A 16,068-nucleotide genomic window follows, 5' to 3' on the forward strand; every position below is an offset into this window, starting at 1 on the left:
TCTTAAACTGTACCATACTTTTATATTAAAACTGAAATGATGTCACTACTGGTTAATTGTTGTTAATGAGAAATCAGTTTAACAGTGAGCACCTCATGTTTAAACAAAATTGTATATTTTTCCAAATTTCAAAGATTTCGGGGAGAGTTTATTCAGGGTACACCCTGGACAGGTTGTCAGTCCATCACAAGACTAGAGAAATTATAAAGATGTATATTTACAGGATATATAAAACTGTATCTGACAGCACACTAATCACTTAATTTCAAAAAAATACATTTTCGGTATTTACGGATTAGACATTCATTCTTTATAATAAAATAAAAAACATCCATAAAGTACCGTCTTTGTATTTAATATGCTTCCCAACTCTATTCAGTCAAACAGTGGCTCGTTTTATGCCTTAATACACAAACATTCACAAAAAGCTTGCTACTGTAAATTAAACCGCTATTATGATGCACAGGTAAAAAATTCAACTCAAGCAGTTATTTACATGTTTTTTTTTGTAAAAGCACCAGGAGAGCAGCTGTTTATTCAGCTCCAGCACTGAGTTTCCCCGTTTATTCAACCAGCAGGATTCCTCTCTCCTGCTCGCACGTTTCCTTCAGAGATTACTGCAAATGTTTTCTGGATTAGTTTGATGCACAAAGTACTCTTATGATGATCGTCCCAGTTCCCACCCCTAACTTCTCTAGCAAATAGGAAAAAAAATCCAGCATCAACTATCGCCAGTTGTGCTATTAGTTTGATTACACATATGTGTGTCTCTGTGGGTCTTTTTCTCTGCTCTGCAGCTACTCCTGGTACTGCCTCTCTGTGGCAGTGAAGAAATCCTCCAGAAGGTGCTTCAGGTAGTCAAACGTGGGTCTTTCCTCTGGTCTCTCCCTCCAGCACTCCTGCATGATGTCATAAAGCTCATCGGGACAGTTTTCTGGCTTCGGCATTCTGTATCCACGCTCCAGGTTCTGGATCACCTCTGGGTTGGACATACCTGGACAGGAAGTAAAATTACGGTCAGTTATAATAAATAAAAGACTGTTAATTTGGTGATATCCACCTGACGGCATGTACGTAAAAATATGTCCTTTTATCAGGCAAAATCCTTATTTTAATGCTTTAAAAGACCTTTAAACTGTTTCTGAAGTAACTTAACAATATATAACCCCATATATAGTGCTTAATCAATGTCTTCAATTGTGGACCTTTGTTGTTATTTCTTCCATTTTGTTCTTTTTCAAAAAAGAAATAATGGATTCACCATCATAATAGAAAAACATTTGTTGAAGAAACCTCAGTTTAAGTGAAGTTAAACGCAAGCTTAACTTAAGCTTGAATTTACTTAAGATTTTCTCTACGGTCAAAATTATACACACAGACTCAAACATATATCCCTTCCCTGATTGCACAGAGTTTGTAGTCTTGGTGTCACACATCAAGCAACTTCAGGCCAACGTATTGAAGCATTTTTGGCCACCTTTAGCATGATACTGCCACTACCATGTCTCCTCTTAGCCCTTTCAAACATTCCTCTTGTCACTGTGGCCAAAAAGCCAAATCCTTGTCGGATGAGTTTGTCTCTCATCTGCACTGAGATCCTTGGGCTTTCCTACTGCTCTTTTGTAAAAGTGAATCCAATGACTGCTGAGACAACAAATTAGTTTTATGCTGGAAACAGAAACCAGCAGCTGCACTGAATAGCAGTCAGTTAAAGGTTAACAAGTTAACTGGTCAGCTTAAAAGCTTTTACTTATTAAAGCATTAATGAGAATGAATGTATATTTACACAATAGACAAATCAAAACTGTAGGTATTGTCTTTGAGATTCAGTTATTATCCTCTGGGTTAGTTTCTTGTGTATGATGTTCCTTTTGTCATCTGTTGAAGACACATAAAAAAAAAATCAAATATACTCAGGAGGATTAGCTACCTGGGTAAGGAATCCGTCCATATGTCACTATTTCTGTGAGAAGAATCCCAAATGACCACACGTCAGATTTTATAGAGAAGGTGCCATAGTTTATAGCTTCTGGTGCTGTCCATTTAATGGGAAACTTTGCACCTGTGAACAAAATGAGGGGGAGGGTCATATTCGGAGGGAAAAAAAGAAAGCACATGTCAAGAAAAACTGCAATTTTGAGTCAGCCTTTATTAAGATAAACCATTATCTCTTGAAAGGTCTTCGCTACCTTCTCTCGCCGTGTACTCATTGTCCTCTATTAATCTTGCGAGGCCAAAATCTGCAACCTTACAGATGAGCTCTTGGGAAACTAGGATGTTGGCAGCCCGCAGGTCTCGATGAATGTAATTCTTCCGCTCGATGAACGCCATCCCATCAGCCACCTGTAGAGAGCAGCACATTATCACAAATGCCCTCTGGGAGTGCGTTTGTGTCCAATCGTGAAATAGATGTCTGTGGAGGATCTGTGTGTGTGTGTGTGTGTATGTGTGTGTGTGTGTGTTGGCACTGCGGCTGGACAGATGAACCAAAACCAGGGAGTATACCACTTCCCCAGGTCACTTGCTTGCACCCTTTTACCTCTTTGCTATGCTGGCGTGCTCCACCCTGGTGCACAGCTGCGGTTACACAACACCATCTGATAGAAAAATGACTTGTCTATTCAGAGGTTGAGTTTCTGTTTAACTTGAAGACTACATGACTCAATAAAAACCATACACCACTGACTAAATGTAACAGTACACCTGATCACAGAGTCTAGATTTTTACAATTTCCAAACACTTCTCCTCCCAGCGTCTCTGAGCGACAGCACCGTTTTCTGCCTGTCCATCCAGGTTTTAAACCGTGAAGGTGTATTTGAGGAAAGGTGTGCGTCACAGAAGCTGGAATGTCTCACATAGGCGTCAGGGTAGGACGTGTTCTTCCCGCAAACTTGAGCTCTACGCCTCACACTGAACTTCTTCACCGTTGTTTTTCATTTTCCCACCACACACGTTGATGTGCTGTGTTGGGATGTTACACAGGTGGAGGGAAATGGTACAAGTTTTTTATAATTGCATTTATTCTGAAAAGTGTGGTGCATGTCTATAATCAGTCACCTTTACTCTGAAACTGCTAAATAAAATCCAAAGCATCAACATTCAGCTAAACTGCCATAACCAGAAAGGAGAGTATTTTTCAGACAACCAACCAAAAGGCTCACGGTCACTCTGTAGGAGCCGCAGAGCTCCACAGCTCAGGTGGGAGCGTTAACGGGAAAACTCTTAGCTGGGCACAAGTTAATGATAAAGCAATGTCGAAAAAATACCAGACATGCTGTTGTCAGCCTATCAATGGTCATGAAGTAGTCAGCAAGCACATGGACGAAGGTGCTCCAATCAGATGAGCCAGAAACTGAGCGTTTTGGCAAACAGGCAAAACACTACATATGGCAGAAAACAAACACTTCACATCTCTGAAGACTCATCAGCATCTCGAATGGTTTGGAACAAGGAAGCTGGTGAAATTTAATAGGAATATGGATGGAGCTAAATACAATAAGGGGGGGGGGGACTGTAGCAGCTGCAAAACCCTCGAAAGTAGGACAGAAGCTCAGCTGCCAGCATTTCCTTAAACGTACTGCGAGAGCTTAAATTGAACGGCTGACCCAGGCCAAGGTCAGACCTAGATTTATTTCAGAATATATGGCTAGATGTGAAAATGAATGCAAACACACGCTGCATTTAATCAAAGTGAGCTTGAGTTATCTTGTAAAGAACAAAGGGCAAAAGCTTCAGTTTCTAGTTGTACAAAACCGGTAGGCATGTGCCACTACAGAAAGGTGACGCAACAACGCACTGACTCTGGGGGGCTGAAAAGAAAGTCATACTTTTCAGATTTTTTTACCTGAATATTTTTAAAATCATGTATTCTTTTACTCTCACTTTACATCTGAGGAGTCATTTGGGTAGATCTGTCACGCGAAATCCTACTGAAAGGCTCTAAAGTGTGTGATTGCAACATGACGCGAAAAAATTGAAGGTGTTTTGAAAAGCAATCACAAAACCTGTGTGTTAATGCTGTCATGGTGTTTAACGCAGACCTGTTAAAACCTCTCGGCCCTTTTTTTGATAATTAATTTTGGGAAAAAAAGATGTCAGTTTTTTTCTGTTTTCCAAGAAAATCTGCTTTATACTCCTACAGATTGCACATTACCAAAAAAAAAAAAAAGTTAGATTCTTCAAGACTTTACATTTCACGATCTGCCACCGCATGATGTTAAGAAACCCTTTCATCACAAATGCCGTCGGTGTATGATGGGCTGGCATAAAAGCATCGTTCGCTGTACAACCTTCACCACACCGCTCTGCACGAAGCGTAGATCTTTTTACCGAGCTCCGACATGTCTAAGAGCTAACCTTGGTGAGATAAAGAGTCGTTCGCCGTGTAAGACTTTGAAACTTCAGGCTGTCTTCCTGTGGTTGATTTTGTCATTCCCACACCCACCGTACCCCATGGAGTTAAGGTTTTTCACCGACAAGTAACAGTGTCAAACATTTACACGGGTCTCGTGTGAAATCCCTAGAGATTAGTCCTGCGTAAAGAAAAACATTTTTGTAAAATTAACTGTGTTCTCTGAATTCTGCAGTGAATTAGCTCAGATTAGGATTACGTCTGGTTAATGCAGGAGAACAGCTCTAAGAACCCTGAAACTCTGCTGCCTTCCCACACTTTGAAGCACACATCCTGTTCACAGACTGAGCGCTTACTTCATCACCAAACAGTCACTTTAAATGTAAGGAAGTCCTCTCCTTTTAACCATCTAAGTTAGCACAAGAATTCAGATCAGTTTAAAACCTTCTAACGTTTTCTTCCTTTAATGCCTTTTTGATAAATCCGTCTGAATACATTGAGCGAAACCAATGCAGATCATAGTTTCAGGTTCTGTCATCGTGGAATGATCAATGTATTTTGGCTCGGTTGCCACCCTTGAGAAAACAAACGCAAGATGAAAAAAGCTGCAATTTCATCCGGTTTGTCCACTTCAAATCCAGTAAGGACGGTTGTATTTGTGCTATAATGTCTAGACTTGCAATAATGATTACGTGCACGCCTTTTTGCACACAAACCCACCCAAGTCTCCATGTATTACAAGATTAGAGCAGAATTTAAGCCTCGTTAATACAGTTGCTGATTTATTGCCCAGAAGGATCACGCTGAGAGGGAGGAAGTGGAGGTATGAATGAGAGGGGAATCTGGTAAATTAGGTGGAAGGAGCATTGTAATGGAAGGACCGAAGGTTAAAGGCAGCGGTATCTCACCTGTGATGACATGTCTATGAGTGTGTTGGTGGATAATTTGCTTCCCTCCTGTGTTTTCAGAAAGTCCACCAAGCTTCCTGTGAAAAGAAAAGCGGTTAGCCTTTTTTTTTTAATTGAAGCATGAACAATAATGTCTACGAACAGGATTACAGTCACGTTGTATAAAATGCATAATACCTTCAAAACTGTCTATTAAACTCTAAATATTTTCACAGTGTCATAATAGAAGGGGATTTTAGCTCTCCTTAAATGTTTTTAGTGTAAAGGCTAAAAAAGGTAAATTTTTCTTTTCAAGCTATATTCTGTGTTGCTAAACTTGCGCAGTTTCTTTAAAATCTTATTATTTCACTTCTCTGCAGATTTTGTGACAGGATATAGCTATAAACTTCCTGTTTGAACTTCTGATGAATTCATACCTTTCTGAAATAAATCTAACCAGTGGGGGTTTCACCAGCTCTTCATGAGCCAATTGAAAAGAAGCCACACGGTCTTTTCCTTTTAGAAATGAGTGTTGCAGGTCACTTAAGCCATGGCTGCTCCTTCCCATATCTTCGAGCCAGTCACGCATGCGGCAGCTCTGCTCAAAGCATTTTTCTTGTTTAAAACGATGAGCTGGAAACTACTTTTCTTGTTCAGTTTTTGGTTTTAATTTGAGGGTTAGTTTTGGACTGAGGCACAAAAAAAGTGAGCCCAGACCTGACGGCCTTAAACTTGGAACATCTGTGGCTTCTTCTTTGTTTGTGCACTTGTGTTGGGACTCTTATCCTTATTTTCTTTTTAATGTATTCACTTAAGTTTAATCAATGCAGCTGGCCTGGTTTTCCTATATGAAGTGTTGTTTAAGGCTTTTTTTAAACGTATGTGATTGCACAATATTAACGGGCTTGTCTGGGATCTTGTCCTGGGACTTCTCTCATAAGGTTGTTATAAAATGAAGACAGGAAATAGGTTGTCTGGTTTAGTGTTACATTGTCTGCTTATCCAATCAGCTCTTAGAGGACAACACAGATTTATTACAGTTTAAAAAAAGAAAACCTCAAAAAAATAAACTCATAAGGGATGTGGTTTATTTCACAGATTTTCATACGCAAATTATTTAGTTTACAAAACAGTGCAGATTTGATCTGAACAGCACTGAATTCAGATTATGTGCTGTGTTATCCTTTGATCTAATTTAACAGGAGAACATTTTAACAATTAGCTACTTCATAAAATTTTGTTAAACATGGCAAAAAAATGTTGTTAACCGATGTAATTTATTCTGGTAAAAAGAAATCCAAAATTTACCCTATTGGAAATGTATTTATGCATTTCTGAACGCCTGTTGCTCCTAAATTCCAGAATTAATCAAAAAGGAAGTGCTTTTATTTTGAAGAATTGCGCAAGAACTTAGTTAACCCCTGGTAATCATTGAGCTTAATATGTCACTATTTGAAATATAGTGTATTATGTTGGGTTTTGAGGCCAAAACTCAAACAAGTCAAATCTTTAGATTGCAAGTTAAGTCTTTGTTTTGTTGTTTTCTGTGTGTTCTCAGGATTATTCTATGCATTTTCATTGGTAACATTCTTTGTCTTCTTTCACATGTGATGCTTAGACAGCTGCTCCACATGTTTTAATCATGTTTTAATCAGCCGTGATGCTGTTTATCAATTCTAATGGCTTTTGCAGTCTTCTCACTTAGTTTATTTTCACCCCGAAATCCTGGAGGTGTCTTCATATTTTCAATGTTATTAAAACTTCTAGCTAACATCACTAACAATTTCATCATTATCAGGATGTTTCTCTGTTTTAATTTCGTCAAAGATTAAAAAAACTAATCATAGTTAATAAAAGACTTATAGTAAACGGAAAGCAGAGAAAAAAAGATGCTGCATTTAGAAGACAAATGACATTTTGAACTTCATAATTCCCTCACGGACATAAATAAACCGAGCAGGACCAGAATAGCACCTGAAATCAGCAAACACAACACTTGGAGGAAGTGGACCATAATCTGTCAAGCTGACGTGCTCTTTCTGATAACTAGCACAGAATAATATCTCTGTTTGGAGGCCAGCTAAAGCAGACCAAAGGAAATGCTTTGAGAAGAATGACTGTGCCAGGAAAGAAGAGGCATTCACTTCTCTGCTTAAGTCTGGAAAGTTGCTTTTGAAGTTTGAGAGCCAGAGCAACGCTCTTTGTCAAGGCCACAAAGGGAAGCCGGGAGTACAGACCTGCTATTTTCTTCCTTTGTTGACCTCAGTAATGCAAAAAAAAAAAAAAAAAAAAACTGAACAAACTGATATAAGGATGTGAACCGAATCGGCAGAAGAGACAATTGTCCACACATAGATCCAGGACAAAGAGCTTGACTGATGTGAAAGCACTGCTGGTTTACCAACGATAACACAAAGGCACGCCTTTCACTTCAGCTCTAAGGCTGTTGTGTCTGTGAATGCAGTGAATCTCAGTGCATTTCGGCGCCGTCCCTCACAATAAAAACAATCACAAAAACTTTAGGGGTTAAGGAGAAAGTTAAGAGGGAAAAGATCTGTGACAGCTATCATCTGAAGGCAGATTCTGGTCATTAACTGTTCCGCATGCAGACTGCTTTCATGCCTCTATGTTATTGGTATTTATAATTATCAGTTAGCTCTTACAAGCTATCTGAGGCAAGAATGGCAAAGAGGAAGACAGGATGCTGGCCATACAGCCGTTGTAAAAACTACTAATTATGGCACCGGAGCATGATGGAGACCTTTCTTTTCTGAAGCTTCCCTTTCACCTGTAAACACAATAAATCTTCCAGGACAGGTCCGGAAAAGAAGAAGAGAATGTTCATGTGTCCTTTGAGACATTTTAACACGTAGGCCGTGAATACAAGCGAGCCTAATGAGGAGAAGATAAAAATAGCCAGCGTAAACAGGCCGGAGCTCCCATACTTAGGCCTGCTCGCACCGCAGCTTTCATGCTCAATTGCTGGTGATGAATACACTTTATATTTCCAGTATGGCTGAGGTCATACGCAAACAGAATAGTAAAAAAAAAAAAAAAGAGATTGACTAACATGAAGTCGATTCTCTGGAGTGGAGGGTTCATGCGAAAGCATTGTGACTCATTAGTTGGGTGAAACTCACAGGGCAGCCTGGTCTTTTGTTCAAACATGTGTTCCCACCCAGAGTCTGATAACAGATCAACATGTTTAATCCTGAACATCTATGACACCAGGCCAACACAGCTCCTTTGTCTTCGCTCCAAGCTACGAGCTCCGAGCTCACTCTCCTCAACTGTGTCTTTATGGTAACGAGGCGGGAGATTAAGGAAATGATTAATTCAGACAAGCTGAAACATATTTCAGATGACGAAACCTTTTTCAAAGGAGCAAGCATGAGTATCCCAGGAGTTCTCTTTTATTCGTCGTTGTAAGGAAACCACTTTAAAGGAAGTTTTGCTTCCTCTTGTAATGAGATCTGATGGCACCTACCATTCTCCATGTACTCGGTGACAATGAATATAGGTTCCTGGGTGACCACGGCGAAGAGACGGACGAGGCGAGGATGCTGCAGGTTCTTCATCATGTTGGCTTCTGCCATGAAGGCTTCCACTGACATGGTGCCCATCTTCAGGTTCTTAATGGCCACCTTCCTGTCGTTGTTGTAGACACCTAAAAGAAGGACATCTGGGTCTCAGTGGCTGTTAAGGATTGCTCAAAAGAAAACACTAAAAGTGGAGGAGAAACGTTAAAACTACCAATCATAATTTCAATCTAACTGTAGAAAATGAGCAAAATTCAGAGAAAATTCAAGGAATTTGTTTTCTGTAGATTAGATTGTCTGCCTACAAAGAGGCAGACAGTTTTGAAATCTTACAAATAAAATTTTAAATCTTCCCACTTTTAAAGTTTAAAGTTCTCATAATGAGAAGACAACAGAGTTTTCCCCATCTGCAATTCAGTGAGGCAACCCCACATTTACAGTGAAGCCAACTCCAGCACATCTACAACAGCAGATAGCCTATGCATAATGGTGTAACTTTATAAAGAAAAGAAGGGCAAACAGTAATAATAATAATAATAATAATAATAATAATAATAATAATAATAATAATAATAATAATAATAATAATGGCCAGTTATAATGGCTTTAACTTAATTGTGTTTTAACTTCCCATTTGCTTCTTCAGTTAGTTTATGTTATTTTCTTTGATAAAAACACTTTTTGTTTCAGTTTAAACAGCCATCATTCCAATTCATAATAAAAGCCATCTAATTATACTGTACGTAAAAGCAATCAGGTCACTCCAGGGTGATGTATCTCACCATGAAAAGGTTTTAGACACCTTTCACAGCCGTTGCTGCAGGTTAGCTCTCACGCAGATGCAAAACAAACCACCAGCTAAAGTAGACTGGAAGGAAAAAGTTACCTTATACACATTTATATAGTTTTGAATGAAACCAGACTGAATTAGAGCAATATCTACATCCTCATTTTACACCTCAATTCATATATTTTCTGCTCATTTTTGTTTCTATAAAAAAGAAATACAAGACAAACAGCCTGCACGTCACAGAGGCCAAATCGTACAAAAACCATCTCATATTTCATAAAGTTTCTTACATAAACTAAAGTAGTTATTATTATTATTGTTATTACCTGAAACTATTAGCTGTTTGTCAACTTCTTCAGTTCTGATTATATCTTAAATAAACCATGCACTTAGCACAGAGGAACAGCAATAATTTTGTATAAGTTAATGGTTTTAATTTTCATCTTTGTATGTTCCATGAAATGTTTGCATATATTTACCATGTATTTCCACCGGAAAGAGTTAGTATCTAACCACAGGTGCCGAACAAGTCATGAACATTTTTGAAATAAAATCATGGAGATTTTTAAACGATAGCACATTCAGGGAAGCCTTTAGGCTCTTTAAATTTCCTTTTCCCTTTTAAAGGTGATCTTTATCATTCTTGCTATAGATAATTTTCAAATCTTTCTGCCCAGATCAATCAAGCAAAGTAAAGTGCTGAGCAAACTGGAATATTTTTACACAACAGATTATTCTGGGGGAGGGGGAAATGCACTCAACGTTATGTGCAAAGCAAGTAGATCTTTAAAAGTGTTCAGTCAAGTAAAAAAAAAAAAACAACAACTTTGTAGCTTCCTTTGTTTTTCCTCCAAATTATAACCATGACAAAATCAGCTGGCTTCATTTTCAGCATCGCATCCAACAACTATTTGAATGATGCTGATAAAATTTCTTTCCTGACAGAAAAATATAAGTATAAAAATAAGATAAGTAGATAAAATATAAATCAAACTTTAATCTTGAATCATGCAAACTGGACTTCATAGAATACATTTCATAGAAATAACGTGCAGCTAAACGAGTTCTTCAACAAGCAACACAGGAAGCCCAACACGACATTTAGAAAGGCTGTTTGGTACTCTCAAAGATCATTTCCAGCACTATTAATAATAAAGTCTTAGTCCAATATTTGAACCTGCCTACTTTTTTTCTTGAGAACATTTAAATAGTGGGGAAGAAAAGCAATTGTCATAGTAAAAGTTCAAATTGTTTCACAGTGTAGCTCAGGAGGTGCAAAATAATTCAACAAATACCGAAGTAATTTTTTTAAAATTTTACGTGTTATCATATCATGAATTAAAATGTTACATTTTTAATCGATTAAATAAAGATATTTGAATAATTAGATTTATAAAAAGGTATTTAGCTAATTGTTTATTTCTTGGACTTTTGGCCAGGTTCTTGATCCAATAAGAATTATTCACACTGTCTCTCACACGCTGAAGTCTATTTGCACTTTTTATTTTCTCAGGGAATGTTTGGGTGTTCAAGGAAATTGCACAGCTGTGTAACATGAAGATTTGAAATTAATGCACAGTATTTCGCCTCATCCTGTAAACTGACTGCAACTGGTCTTTTTGTCTCAAACATCCATTTACTTGGACGTTCAGCCTGAACATGTGAATGTTTGATAATGACTATTTGCACGCTGTTTAACTCCTCAGTGATCGTTCGTCTGATACATTCATGCAATTGCACAGAAATCAATATTTTCTGTAAAGAGACAGCTATCTGTCGTTTTGACTTGAACCTTTTATCAAATGTTAAGGACTATTTGCATGCTTTAAGCTTCTCAGGAACTGTTGCTGTTGCAATCAAAAAAAAAAAAAAGTGAAAACAAGAGTTGTTGTGTCTGCGGGTTTTGTTTGATCCTGTGTGGCACCAAAATTTCATTATGGCATCACAAGATAACAACAAAAAAATGTTTGATTTGATTCTTGATTTTGGCCTTCCATAGTTAAGGGAATTTAAAATATTAATACCCTTTTCTTCAACACGTATTTTTAATACATTTAGTTCAAATGCACAAACATGGGTTAAAAAGCTCTCTGTACCCCATTTAGGTTTGGTTCAAGCCTAAAAAATGTTGCCCGTCTCATTCATCCAATAATATCCACTGTGGTTTAAGCCAATTTATGTACAACTAAAAGCATCTACTCATCATATGATGACCGTAAACCATTGCTTGGCTCAAATATTTGCTGTTTTAATAACAGTTTCACATGACATTGAGACTGGCTCTCCACAGCACTCCCCAGCATGTACTCAACCAAAGCCATAACCAACCAGGTTGTTCTTTCTTTTACATGAAACGCCAAGCGTGAAGCATATAGCGATGAGGGAACAAATCTTTATCTACTAATGAAAGCATTCCTCTGTCTCTTTTGTCTTCTTTTTGTAATGCACTGATGGCTATCGCGTGCAGTGCCTTGCAAAAGTCCTTATACTCCTTGAACTTTTTTCCCCCGATTTTCTTATGTAGCAAACAAAAAACTCTAATGTACTTTATTGGGGGGGTTTTGGAGATAGATACAATTATGTATAATTTTGAAGTGGATGGAAAATGATAAAAAGTTTCAAATTTTGTTTTGCAAATTAAATCTTAAAAGTGTGGCGTGCATTTTTGCATGTATTCACCCTCAACCCTGATTTTAGTTTGCAGAACCACCTTTTGTGGCAATTACAGCTTCAAATCCTTTTTGGAGTATGTCACTACCAACATGCTTTGTTTCTAAAGAGATTTTGTGAATGTCAGTCTTCAAGTTCCACCAAAAAGGTCCAGCAGATCCAGGTCCTTGTCATTTTAACTGAGAAATATCCTCTGACCTAACCACTGAATTGTAGTTCTGGCTGTATGTTTAAGGTATACATATATTTGACAACCAGGCAAACCTCTTTCTTTCACAAAAGAATTTATTCTATTGCCTCGTAATTAGTATAATGCTGCTTACACCATTTTTTTTTTCATGGTGCGTTCAGGGTGTTATTGACTTCTGAAGGCAACTGGTTGCACTGCATTTCATGCGGAGGTAAACGAATAAAAGAGGCAGAATACGTGTGTACAAACTTTTTAAAACCAAACCTCATTGTCCATTCACTTCACAATTATGCATTATTTTGTGTTGCTCAGTAACATAACCCTCCCCCCCAAAATATATTAAAGCATTTTGGTTGGAACTTGAAAAAATATAAAAAATCTCATGGAGTACAAAAGGTTTTGCAAGGCACTGCCCTCCCTACAATTATATTTTTTTAGGCGAACTGTTTACCAAATGTATTCAGCGGAGGTATGTCGATGCTCTCGTGTCCACTGGCGTCAGTACGGTAAACATTTCGTTTGGATGACGGTGTACAAACAAACAAAGAGCCCAGATTTCATGCAGAGCAATGTTGGGAACAGAAAGTGGCGGCGGAATGAGGGCAAGTCCCATGGTTAGCGATGTTTAGCTTTTGTTCAGTGGTCTGTTTGGGAGGTTAAATGGTGCTGGCAAATGAGAATGGAAACTAGAGGGGAAATTGTCCATTCAATTGAATGATAATGAGGTTGTGGCCTAACCGATGTGCTTGCGATCAAAACGTTTAGCCCCTCTTGTTTAACTTCACGCTGCAGGATCAGTTTCAAAGTCTTGTTAGGAAACAAGTCTTAAAGATCCATGAGCTCATCAAAAAGTGAGATACGAGTATTTGGGGCAGTGTTGTACGTCAGGGTTAATACCACACATCATTCTTTCTTTAAGCAGCTCAAACAAGCCTACAATTAGGACTGAGCCGAAGGAAACTCTTCTGCACACGCTGCAGAAAAGCTCTGGCTCTTGGCAGGCGCGCAGTCTAGCTCCCAACCAGACCGGGCATTTTCACATGTGATGTATCTGCACACAATTCTTCTGAGTACACAAGTTCAATCTCGTGGAAACAGAAAAACAACTTACCCATCCAGACTTCTCCAAACTGCCCTGCTCCGAGCCTGCGCTCCAGCTTCAGGGACTCCCGGGGGATCTCCCACTCGTCCTGCCACCAGGGCTTCTGCGGCGCCCTGGACTGGCAGGGTTTCACCAGGACTGTGCACAATCCATCTGCTTCACCTGGGAAACACAACATGCAGCAGAAATGAACATTTTAACTCCTCAGCGATCAGAGATGTAGACTGGTCCCTTTCACAGGCATACATACGGGAGTAATGCTGGACGAGCTCCTTCAGAGAGTTGAAGGATATCTTGGCTGTGACGTAGAAGCCTCCACTGTCCATGTTGCGGATCCTGTAGTGCTTCACACCTTCCCCTGTGTTGTGGTCCAGATCCCGGACTGATAACGAGTACGACCCTGGAGCGGCGTTAAGGAGGAACGGAGAGAACGTGAGGCAGATGAATGACAAATTTAGGGTTAAAGTACCCAGCAGGGTTAAAGACATAGTTTGCTAAAAACATTGTTTTTTAGAGGTTGCGTAGGTGAAGAAAGTTAAAGCCACAAGCCAGACATTTTTTTTTAAATCAATCAGATTCATTTCATGGTCAGTTTTCCTTCGTTTTCATATCCCTGCTCTCCCAAAAGCAAGCTCATGTGCTTCTGGTGACTAAAGAAAATTATCATATTTTTTTTGGTTACATTTTCAGTCCAATTCATCTGAATGTTTTTTAATCATATTTTGTAGTGCTGCTGCAAAACGTTTCAGGCATTTGTGAGAGTATCTCATAGATTTCAGGAAAACTTTGCAAGAATAATGTACAGCAGAGCAGGGCAAACTCAACTGGAAAGCCCCAATCTCAATTGCTGTACTGTGAAATCACTGTGCACTTTATCCTGGAACTGTCCTGCAAAGTTACTTTACTATCCTGCAAAGTTACTTTATTTATCCTGCAAAGTTACTTTATTTATCCTGCAAAGTTATTTATTCCTGCAATTACTTACATCCTGCAAAGTTACTTTATTTATCCTGCAAAGTTACTTTATTTATCCTGCAAAGTTATTTTATTATCCTGCAAAGTTACTTTACTATCCTGCAAAGTTACTTTATTATCCTGCAAAGTTACTTTACTATCCTGCAAAGTTACTTTACTATCCTGCAAAGTTACTTTATTTATCCTGCAAAGTTACTTTACTATCCTGCAAAGTTACTTTATTATCCTGCAAAGTTACTTTATTCTGAAATCCACTGCAATTCACTGAAATTCTCAAGCTGCATGCAAACGAAATTTCGTTCTGTACGCACTCTGTGCATACAAAATAACAATAAAGTTTGTCTAAGTCTAAGTCTAAGACTGTCCTGGTCAGATTTTATTGATAAAAATCCTCAATGCTTATTTCAATCCTAGCTGTCATTAAAAAGATCCGGTTTGGTGATCCTAAATTAAAATGTTTCCTGCAGAGCTGCTGCATCACCAGCCACCTCTTGAAATAATCCCCGGAGGGACAGACCTTTAATGAGCCTAACGAGGCTCATTGGGGTCAAACTCCGATTAAAACGTTTAAAGTTTAACCAAAATCTGTTACAAATCTTTAGTTTTCCCCAGCGTATGCTAATGCCAGATGATTAGCCTGATTGTTGTGCGTCTTGTGGCATCATCAGCCCAACTACTCACAAAACGATAATTTTTTTTCTTTTGGGTAAAATGCAATCTTGCGTGAAATCTTGCTGTGGAAAGCCCCAATTCGTTATATTGGTCTGTCTATTGGATTGTCAGTCTACACTGGATGGTGTCTTCATATTGTTTCAAAGTGTTAGATGGTTGGTGTGTGGCTAACCCTGCTAAACTGTGGCCAACCTAACATAAACGTTTCAAGCCATCTATGGTTATCTACAGCTAGCTTTGATATAGCATCGGTAGCAGCTCTGTAAGTTTATACTTTAGATGAAAAAATTTGCAAAAAATATATAAGTATTTTTTTTTTTAAAAAAGTGTAAACCATCTCTAATTTCAGGTTTGATGGCTTCTTTTGACTTTCTCTCAAGGCATACACCCACCTGACTGACTGTCAGGGTATCGTAAAGCATTTCCTGAGAAAATGAAAGAAGTAAAGCACAAATGGACACAGGACCTGATTCTTGAGGAATCCTCTTGGTGCTAAAATGCTATTTTCTGTTCCTCTAGCTGCGTTATAGTGGGTATTTTTTTTACAAAAATAATCAAGAAATGTGATGATTTTACTAAAGAAATTTGAACCGAATTTATAATTGTGACTGTTTTCAACAAAGCACCCATTAACCTTAATTAAGGTGTGTTGTTTGATAGAAAACAGATAAAATAGCTCAGCTCCCAATGAAAATCTTGGAAAAATCTTTAGAAAAAGGGGACAAATAATGTTTAAGACCAGATAACACGAATGTCTAGCAACTTGAAAGCAGATTTTAATACTTAGGGGTAAATGCAAGTCTCAAGGGGTAAGTAGGGTCTTTAATAGTAACATGAAACTGTTCTCAAACAGATAAATAAAAAGCAAACAGGAAGTGGGGTATGGGAAAT

At 38.3% G+C, this 16,068-nt stretch overlaps 1 protein-coding gene across 1 annotated transcript; it reads right to left on the reverse strand.

The window, feature by feature from the left end:
• Positions 1-287: 287 nt before the first annotated feature.
• On the reverse strand, positions 288-14,018 carry lck (LCK proto-oncogene, Src family tyrosine kinase). Its single transcript, XM_036150949.1, has 8 exons — positions 14,000-14,018; positions 13,781-13,930; positions 13,540-13,692; positions 8,727-8,906; positions 5,261-5,337; positions 2,190-2,343; positions 1,931-2,062; positions 288-994 (listed from the first exon to the last, which is right to left on the reverse strand). Exons 1-8 carry the CDS (start codon positions 14,016-14,018, stop codon positions 798-800), a joined length of 1,062 nt encoding a protein of 353 aa, XP_036006842.1. The 3' UTR covers positions 288-797.
• Between the last annotated feature and the right edge of the window lie 2,050 nt (positions 14,019-16,068).

The sequence above is a fragment of the Fundulus heteroclitus genome, chromosome 19 (assembly GCF_011125445.2).
Source record: "Fundulus heteroclitus isolate FHET01 chromosome 19, MU-UCD_Fhet_4.1, whole genome shotgun sequence".
NCBI classification, from domain to species: Eukaryota; Metazoa; Chordata; class Actinopteri; order Cyprinodontiformes; family Fundulidae; genus Fundulus; species Fundulus heteroclitus.